This window comes from Lactuca sativa, chromosome 5 (genome assembly GCF_002870075.4).
Source record: "Lactuca sativa cultivar Salinas chromosome 5, Lsat_Salinas_v11, whole genome shotgun sequence".
In the NCBI taxonomy this organism is placed as follows: domain Eukaryota; kingdom Viridiplantae; phylum Streptophyta; class Magnoliopsida; order Asterales; family Asteraceae; genus Lactuca; species Lactuca sativa.
This window is the reverse complement of record NC_056627.2, coordinates 125573938-125584104: the sequence shown is the minus strand read 5'-3', so window position 1 is coordinate 125584104 and position 10167 is coordinate 125573938. Positions and strand designations below refer to the sequence as shown.

Sequence of the window (10167 nt, the reverse complement as noted above, 5' to 3'; positions counted from 1 at the left end):
TTTACCATTTATTTATTATATTATTATAAACAAGTAATAAGCACACAAAAGCACATAATTCACATCATATTCAAGTAATTCATCTTTATTACTTTAAAATGGGTTACAATGGTTGACCTAGACTATTACATAATCATTAATGCTTAGCCTAGAAACACGGGAATTACAGAATTGCTATCTTCAATCTTCTTTATGCTGATGATATTGTCTAGAGTGGGATCATGAGAATACTTTCCGTATTGTTCGTATTCTTTACTGCTTCTTTTTGGCCTCGAGTTTGAAAATCAACCTTCTTAAAAGTAAGTTGTATGGTGTGGGGGTGTTTTCTAACCAAGTCTCTTCTATGGCTAATTGTATGAGATGTTCTTCGAGCTCTTTCCCTTTTATAAATTTGGGAGTTGCTGTTGGTCAGAATATGGCCAAAGTTGATTCTTGTGGTCCTATTATTGATTCTTTCCGGAACAGATTGGCAGTTTGGAAGGCTAAATATCTTTCTTTTGGGTGGCGGATGACTTTGATTAAGTCAGTTTTGAGTTCTATTGGCAGTTACTTGATGTCCATTTATCATGTTACTGTAACGGTGATAAATCATTTGGAGAGATTGAGATCATCTTTCTTCTGGGGAATTGATTTGGATGATCGTCGTATGCATTAGATTAGATGGGATAGATTTTTTGCTCCTAGAGATGTTAGAGGTTTGGGGACTGGTAGTCTCTTTTCCTTTAATAGCGCTTTATTGCTCTGTTGGAAGTGGTGATTTTTTTTCATAATTCAAATTTATTATGGGTTAGGGTAGTAAAAAGTTTATATGGGTTGGGTGATTTATCAACTCCTTTGACCCCAAGGTGACATTTGACGGGTCCTTGGAAAGGTATTACAAGGATGTTTGATAATCTTAAAGACCGGGGTTTTGACTTCCATAATTTATCTCCTATTAGAATTAGTGATGGAGCTCATACTTCTTTTTGGCATGATACCTAGAAAGGTGATAATCCTATTGCTATTTCTTTCCATAGAGTGTTTTCTTTGGATAACCATTGTATAACCAATATCAGGTATCGTTTTTTAATTGGTTGGAATACGGATGAGCTTAGACGTATGCCTAGATGAGGTATAGAACAAGCTCATGGGACTCATTTTTGGAATTGATGCAAGAGGTTCAACTTCAGTGGGTTCCGGATAGGCTAGGTTGATCTCTTGATATTTCTAACACGTTCTCTATTTCGTCAGCTTTTATGCCCTTGATAGAGGCTTGGTTACTTCAGGAGATATGGTTACTAGATGGAATAATCGGGTCCCTATTAAAATCAATAGTCTAATCTAGAGGGTTCAAATTTCTAGTATTCCTAGGAGGGAGAGATAATCTAACAGAGACATTTTGGTTCCTTCAATTATGTGCCCAATTTGTACTTGTGCAGTGGAGACTACTGATCATATTTTTACAGGTTGTTCCGAGTTAATAGATATTAGAGTTAGGATTTCTATTTCGTGGGGCTTATCTCTCCCGGCTCAGCTTTCAGTGCAATCTTTAATTAATTGGTCAGATGATGTTAATTTGCGGAGAGGTCAACGGAAGGTGTTTGATGCAGTCATTATCACTTCCTTTTGGTGCATATGTTATTTTTTCAATATATCTATTTTTGTAACGATTTTAGCAAAGAAGTCTCTTCTTTTTGATGAAGTTGTTGAGAAGTCTTTCTTTTGGATTTCTAACAGATGCAGTTGAGCTAAGTTACATTGGACTGAGTGGCTTCATAACCCCTCTGTTGAGAGAAAAACTTTGGGAAACACTTGAACAAATGTTAGAACAAGATATAGTTGCGGAAATAAATTAATCTCAAAGGATCATATTAGCTTAAAAATAATAAGTTAGAATTGTCAGATAGTTAGTTGCAGAAAACTAAATTGCGGAAATGTAAAGGAAATATAAATAGAAACAAGTTATATCAAGTATATATCAAACTAACTCTTAACATGGTTTGCAATCAAACACGAGTTAGTAAGTGTGATCAGTTTAAGATGAAGAGGATCTTGGATGTAAGACAGAGATAAGAGAGAATGATCTTTGTATGAGATTTCAACATATTATAAGAAGAGATAAGAAATGATAAGAAGTGGTAAGTTTTCCTTGAAGAAGAGGACTTTATTGATAGAGCCTCAAAAAGTTACATAGAGAATATAAAATACTAAACTACTTACTTATCGTGACCATGCAAGGTTCATTGGATAATACAAATGCGAATAAAACAAATCATACGAGGTAACTATAAACTCCATTGCAGATGAGTTGATTGTGGTTGACATCTTCAGGTTGAGGTTGTGGTAGTCAAACAAATTACGATAGGAAGAACAGATTGTGGTAGGAGAGACGGCTGCGGATCATCAAATTTAAGAGGGTCACTTTATGTATGACAATTTTCCCCCAAAGTGACCTCTTCAATTTTTACTTATCAAATTTCAAGAATTTGATGAGAAGCCACCAAAATTTCCTTACTTTGCCAAGCCAGTGAATTCTCCTTGAAATCTCAAACTTCACTTCATCAGTTGTATTCTTTGATCTCTGAACCGAAGCCAGAGTAACTTCCAATTGCTTTCGGGTCAGACGGTGCATTACGGTGATTGGGATTAAGTATTTGAGATCACTGTTTGCTCTTTTATACACAGATCCTAATTCCGGGAAGTTGGTTGCGCCTAAGGACCTTTCTTGATAACCTTCAGTGAAAACTGGTGTAGGCTCAAGAATTAGAAGATTGAATTTCTAAGCAAGCACGGGGTGGATGTCCGCATCTATTTTGGCAAATCCACATACCAATGACTTGAGAAATTCACAAGCTTTCTCAAAAGCAATCACCATTTTCGGATGTTTCTCGGCCTTGATCTGAAAAACTCTTGCAATCAGGAACACTTCTTCAGGATTCATGCAAAGAAAATAAGTCTGATCCTGATGTAATCATCACCTCTCCTTGTGAGTGTATACTGAACGAATTTAGTCTTCATGAATTTCCTCACCTTGAAATTTTTTACTGCTGATGGTCTGTCATTCGACCAGATGCTCTCAAAGGCAGATCCATGCTTGGCATGAAACTGATTTTGATGTTCGAATTCGAGAGGTAGCCTTTGATCATCAGGAAGGCTAAGGTCAAATGGTTCAAAAACAGTGAAGAATTTGGATTTGGACAAAATTGGAACATCCCAGTATCCATCGGATGGTGGCTATGCATAAGTTAGGACATGCCGATAGTCATCATCAAGTAGCCTTCGGATGGGATTAACCCAAGACTTTATCAGAGTTTCGTCCATGGTTGTATCAAAGTTGTGTTCTCTCCAAATCTGTCTACAAACTTTACGGCCTTCTAGTCCTTCTTCCTTTGAATGGTGGCTGGAGAATCCTCTAAATGCTCCAAAGACATAGTTGGTGCCAAGTTTTTAAAGTGTGTGTGGGGGGGGGGGGTTTCTTGGCGCGGAGGAGAATGATATTGATCTTGATGTTGTGGAGGATCTTGATGTGAAGAGTGAACCGGAGTTTGAGGTGGAGAGTGAACCAAAGTTCTCTGTTTGGGAGATGGTTGTGGTGATGGTTGCGGAGATGGACCATCTTGCTGGAATGGACCATAACTTGGGATTCTTGGGGGAGATTGATGTGGATGAGAGTGTTCACTTCCCCTTTTTGAGGAAGAAACAATTTGTTGCTCCTTAAAGCGTTGTCTGAGCCCATCAATCTTGGAAAAGGTTTCGGTGAACTGGGATTTGATTAACTCTGAGACTTGGAGATTTTTTGGGATTTCAGAGTTGAACAATAGTTGATGAATCTCTTTGGTGAGTTTGAGAATATCCGCAGTATGAGGGTTGGCAGAAAGTCAACGCCTCAGATTGTTGATTGTTGATTGAAGAACCGTAATGGTAGATTCATATGCATTGTGTGTTTCTTCTACCAACTGTTGGGAGTGAGCTGCTTATGTGTTGAGGGTAGACTTGATTTCATCTTTTAAGGCAGTAACCTCTTTGATGAGGTTTTCAGCAATGGCCAGGAATTGTTTGTCATCAGCAGAGCAGATGATATCCAAAGCTCTAATACCCATTTCAACTTTCAGGGTTATGCGTTCTGCGGCCAAACGTTCGTAGGTTACAAATAGTTCTACCCTTTCAACAAGAGACTACGGGGTAGAGATCTCTGTATTTTGAGATTGGTTGGTGGTGACTGCAGCCAAGATTTGGTTGAGTTTGGATAAGAGAGAGAAAGAGAGAGAGAGAGAGAGAGAGAGAGAGAGAGAAATTGTTTTCTTGTAACAACCAGCTTCTTCTTCTTCTTCTTCTTTGCCTTGGGTTATGAAGTGGAGTGTTGGGATCCAGTGGATTACTCATCTTCAAAAATCATTCGAAATTCATATGATTTGGAGGACTGCTGAACATTCTCAAGATCAAAATCATCAAGTCCAAACATTGGACCTAAGCTAATCTCAACTACGGTTCCATCATCATTAGAATCATGATTTTCAGCAGTTGGGGGAGGCTTCGATGGACCAGCACCACCTTGAATATTTTGAGCCTGATAAACTGTAGAGTCCATTTTCGACATCCATTCCTGAATCTGCAGGTTGTCATGAACTGTCTTGGCATTGCTAAAAGAATCTGCCCAATACTTGGCAACTGTTTGGAGATCTCTTTCCTTTTGTTGTTGCTATTGAACTTGTTGTTATTTCCTTGCCTTGAATGCCCTTTGAAAAGCTTCATACTTTCTGATTCCAGACTCAATAGTTGGTCGATCCCAAGTCCAAGAATCATCTGATCGATATCCATCAAGTCCTTGGTTTCGCACCGAGGTGTCCCTCGGGTTCATGGTTTCTTGCACTATTTTGCTCCCCACACCTAGACCACTTAAAAGTAATGGTGGTGGAATAGGATTTACTGAGCTTCCTCGGTCTCCTTGACCTGTAGCCAAGTCTGGCCTCGGCTCAGTTCTGGCTAAGGCGGAAGAATTGCCTTGTAGTGCAACTAGTGTTTCAAGTGTTTGTGTGACACGAAAGAGAATAGAGCGCAACTCCACACGTTCAAAGTAGTGGATACGTGATGCCCTGGAGACCTTAGGGCGACTTGAACCAATCGGATCCACTTGGGATTCGACGGGGGGTGAGTCTCAATGATGAGATGAAACAGATACACTTATTGTATCTGAGTGGTGAGATGGGGTTTGAGCAGCTGAGCTTTCGGTAGCTCAAATGACTACCAGAGTCTTTTGAGAGACTACGGTTTGTGTCGGGGCACGCATTTGGCTATGAGTAGGGGCGAGCTTCAGTTTCTTTCTTCTAAACACATCACCTGAGTCCGAGGACTCATGATGAGAATCGTTGACAACATTTACTGGGATTTCTTTAATTTTGGAGGGAGAGTGAGGAGCTTCATCTGAGGATTCTATAGTTCTGGATTTGCGTTTCTTTGAGGGATTTCCACCCTTTTTGTCTGTGTTACGGGGTGCTTTCTTTGAAGTTACTGTTTTCTTGATGCGTTTGGGTTTGGGTTAGCTAATCTGGTCTACGGTAGGATGGACTTAAGTTGCAATAGGAACTGCGGTACTGGTAGGATTCTGGGTTTCGGTAAGAGATGCGGAGCCTCACCTGGTTTGGGTGGGGAAAAGTGGTATGGGTCAATAGCACTCATAGCCATAATGTGGTCAGCAATTGCAGTGTCCATGAGTCCAATGGATTCCAGAATGTACGTGGGAAACCTCCTACGAGGTCCAAAAAGAGATGGATCTTTGGAAGTTGTGTACCTCTCCAAGTCATGGGTAACAAAGAGAGTAGTGTCATCACCTATGTCGGGCCTTGCATCCTTGTGAAGATCTGAAATGCAAAAAGACCAGAATCGACCAAACGTGAGCTCGGTTGCATCTTCTCGAGGAGCCTCCTTTGGAATGTAATGCAAGAAATCATCCTATAGTATTTGTGAAGATCTTGAGCCTCCTTTGATGCGCATGTTGTCTGTTCTGCCGGTTCTGCCAAAAAGGCTTCTGATGACAAAGTGGCACAGGAATTGCCACACCGCCGGAAGTTGATTATTTTTGAATTCGCCGATCCCTCTTAATTTCTTCTAGTAACCCATCTGGTACAACGTTGAAATCACATCACTACGGTTTGGTGAGTAGAATTTGGTCGAAGGAAGAACGCTAAGATTGATTTGTTCCAGGAACTTGCTCTTGGTCAGAACGACTAGAGAATCATCAATCAAGTTCAAATGCACTTCATGAAGATTGTGACTTGGCCAGAATGCAGAGAAGGCGCATTTAAACAGAGAATGTAATGGAACGACTTCAGTGAATGAGTTGAATGCACCATAGAGTGGATGAGATGGGAGGAACTTGATCATCAAACCAATCGCCTCATTATAGGTTGGATGATCTTCAAACACAACCCTAAAATTTCTCGAGGAAATGGATGGGGACTGAGCTTTGATAGTTGTTTCAGAACTAGTGGGTTTAGATGACCCAGATGCTTTGGAGTGCTTCTTAGAGATACCATACTTCACCATTTTGAAAAAGACAAGAACTTGCAGAAAACTGTGAGCAACAAGATGAAGAGGATGAAGTTCGTCGTAAGGGTTCAGAAAGCGTAAAGCTTTCTTGGGAGGAATTGGGGGGGGGGGGGGGGTTTATACCTCCGGATTTGAAATCTTATTGTAAATAATTTATTCACAGCTGTTAATGTTAAAAACCCTTAGGTTTTTACCATTATCAGATACAAATAAAATAAACCCAAAAGAAAAAGATATGGCTGAAAAAACAGAGCATTTAATGTCTGTCAGACCATGAACACACACACCGGGAGAAAATGTGGCGAGTGTTTTTAATCGTTGTAAAAATGGGTAGTTGAAATGGATTTGATAGCAAAACAGTTATGAGATGTGACCGATTGAGAAAAGTGATTTCTTTAAAGATTGCGTTTTTATGGAAAAATGATTTATTTGAATTATAGCCTAAAATAGGCCTGGCTAAGGAAAGATAATTTAAAAAAGACTGAAACATTGTATGCGAAAAAATGAATGGCTCAAGAGAATGTTTGTATTTAATGAAAAACATTAAGTAGCACACAAAAGTCTCATATTTTTTTTGAAAAGATTGAGGAATCATTTATTGCAACTGCGGTTGAGGTAAGATGACTGCGATGCCATATGTTGAGATTGCAGATGGATTCAGGTTGTAAGACTGTGGATGGACTGCGGATGGATTCATGTTTTGAGACTGCAGATGGATTGTGGTGACTATGGTAGCTTGAACAGGAGGAACACTTGACCATGGGTTAGAAATAAAAGACCCAAAGAATATATAGATTATATATGATTGCGGTATACTGGGTATACTGAAAAGATATACAATGAATATATTATTCTTGAACCGCAGTGAGGCGAATGCTTCAATATTTTTACTTTGAAAAGAAAAGAAGCAATTCCTTCACACTCGAAGACTAGATGTGGTCTGCGGTACTTATCAATTCAAAAAGAATTGTGGGTCTGGATTCATTATTCCTAGCATTTCTAGAAAGGTATTTAGTTTTGTAGCATCAAGTTCCTTGGTAACAACATCTGATATTTCCTCATGAGTGGAACGTAAATTAGTTCGATGTTACCTTTAAGGATGTGATACTTAATGAAGTGATACTGTAAATCAATGTGCTTCGTCTTCGAGTGGTGAATAGGATTATGAGAAATCGCTATAGCACTCTCTGAGTCATAGTTAATTGGTTACCCACAACATTCTGTATCCATAATCCATGAGTTGAGTCTTTATCCATAGAACTTGGGAACAGCAACTGGCTTCGGCCACATGCTTAACTTCTACGGTAGACAACGAGACACAATTCTGCTTCCTTGAAGACCAGTTGACTAGTCTTCCTCCTAGGAATTGGCATCCACCTGAAGTACTTTTTCGATCTAATCTACATCCAGCATGATCCGCATCCGTGAAAGCTTGGAGGCTGAAGTCATTTCTTGCAGGGTACCAGAGGCCTAACTCTTTACTTCCTTGTAAGTATCTAATAATTTGCTTGACTGCGGTCAAGTGAGATACTTTGGGATCCGCTTGGTACCTAGCACATAAGCCTGTTGGAAAGACAATGCCCGGTCTACTTGCAGTGAGGTACATCAATGACCCAATCATTCCATGATATGCTTTTTGGTTAACTGATTCTCCGGTAGGATCAGCTGAGATCTTGTATCCGAAGGCCATCGGGACCTTGGCTGAGGAACAATTATCCATTGAGAATTTCTTCAGCAGCTCAGAGGTATATTTCTCTTGATGAGTGAATATCCCTTGAGGGACTTGTTTGAATTGAATTCCTAGAAAGAAATTAATCTCTCTATTCATGATCATTTGGAATTTACTTGTCATGAGCTTTGCAAAGTCATTCACCATACCCTGATCTATGGATCCAAAGATGATATCATCCACGTATATTTGGATAAGCATTAAGTGATTACCATTTGCTCTTCTAAAAAAAGTGGGATCAATTACACCTCTTTTGTATCCAGACGTGACAAGAAACTCAGAAATAGTCTCATACCATGCCCTTGGAGCTTGTTTAAGACTGTATACTGCTTTTTCTAGCTTATAGCAGTGATTTGGAAATTCTTGACTCTCGAAGCCTGGAGGTTGTTGCAAATAAACTTCTTCATTTAGTTCTCCATTTAGAAAGACACTTTTGACATCCATTTGATGTACTTTGATATTTTTGTGTGCCGCATATGCTAAGAAAATGTGTATTACTTCCATTCTGGCTACGAGGGCATAAGTTTCATCATAGTCGACACCTTCAAGTTGGTTGTACCCCGTTAGCCACTAGCCTTGCTTTGTTTCTAACTATCGCACCGGAATTATCAAGCTTGTTTTTGTATACCCATCTAGCACCAACAATTGTGTGGCCTTTTTTTGGCTTTAGTACTAGTTTCCATACTTTGTTTCTTTCAAACTCTACTAACTCCTCTTGCATTGGGGTGATCCAGTCGGGCTCCATGAGTGCTTCTTTTATGGTTCGAGGATCGACTGAGGACATGAATTTTGTAGAGTGGAATTAGTCCGTTAAATCACTAGAGGGTCGAGTTTGTATATCTGCAAATGGATTTCCAATGATTTGACTCGATGGGTGATCCTTCGTGCAGATGTGAAGACGAGTTTGTTGGTGATCAGCAGCTATGGTGGAGGGAATATTTTCAACGTCAGATGACTCTGTGGTAGGAGAGGGTAGTTCCCCCTCGATTTGAAAGCAGCCTGTAGAATTATCTTGGACTGAGGGAATTTGAACAGCAACAGTTGATGGAGGTTCCCCTGGAATTGAGGATGGGAGTTCCCCCTGAACCAGAGATGGTTCCCCCTGGATTGATGATTGAGTGATAACCCATGGATCTGATCTTGTGTTTATGTTCTCAACCTCTTCATCCTCAAAATCTGAAGAAACATTTGATGGAATTGTGATTATGCGGTTAGACACCGGAGCTGCATCTTCTAGTACTGGAACCTCGATGGTTGTCACAGGAACCAGAGTTGAACTTTCCCCCTCAACCGGCGAGGTGGAAGTATTGAGTGACAAAACTTCAGATAAGGTTGGACCAAATACTTCAGTGTGTTGTTGTTGAGCTACCAGAGACACCAGGATTTCAGATAAATGAGCAGTCTCTACAAGCTCAAAAAAGTCATCATAGTTGATTTCAACTATGTTTAAGGGACCCAAAGAGGCTGGGATATCACTTTCTACGATTACTTTTGTTTCACTTGACGGAGTAGTGTTGCGGACATAGTAGCCATCAAATTTGACATCGAAGCTCTCTACTATCGGTCTTGTGCGCCTAATGAGAACCCGGTAGGCCACTTTATTGGTTGAGTAGCCAAGGAAAATGCCTTCATCTGATTTTGGTGCAAATTTGTTAAGGTGATCCTTGTTGTTGATCAAAAAACATCTGCATCCAAAATATGGAAGAATCTAACATTGGGTTTGCGGTTGTTAAGACCCTCATATGGAGTCTTGTTAAGACGCTTGCAAATGATGCTTCAGTTTTGAACAAAGCAAGCAATTGCCACTGCTTCAGCCCAGAAGTATAGATGAAGGTTGGCAAAGTTTAACATTGATCGTGCTGCTTCAACCAATGTATGGTTTCTTCGCTCTACTACTCCATTCTACTGCGGTG

General features: G+C 40.0%; 1 protein-coding gene across 1 annotated transcript; it reads right to left on the bottom strand.

Annotated features, from left to right (window-relative positions):
* Positions 1 to 7723: 7723 nt before the first annotated feature.
* Positions 7724 to 8999, bottom strand: LOC111881459 (uncharacterized mitochondrial protein AtMg00810-like). Its single transcript, XM_023877850.1, has 2 exons — positions 8855 to 8999; positions 7724 to 8631 (listed from the first exon to the last, which is right to left on the bottom strand). The coding sequence occupies exons 1-2, from the start codon at positions 8997 to 8999 to the stop codon at positions 7724 to 7726; spliced, it is 1053 nt and encodes a 350-aa protein (XP_023733618.1).
* Positions 9000 to 10167: the final 1168 nt, after the last annotated feature.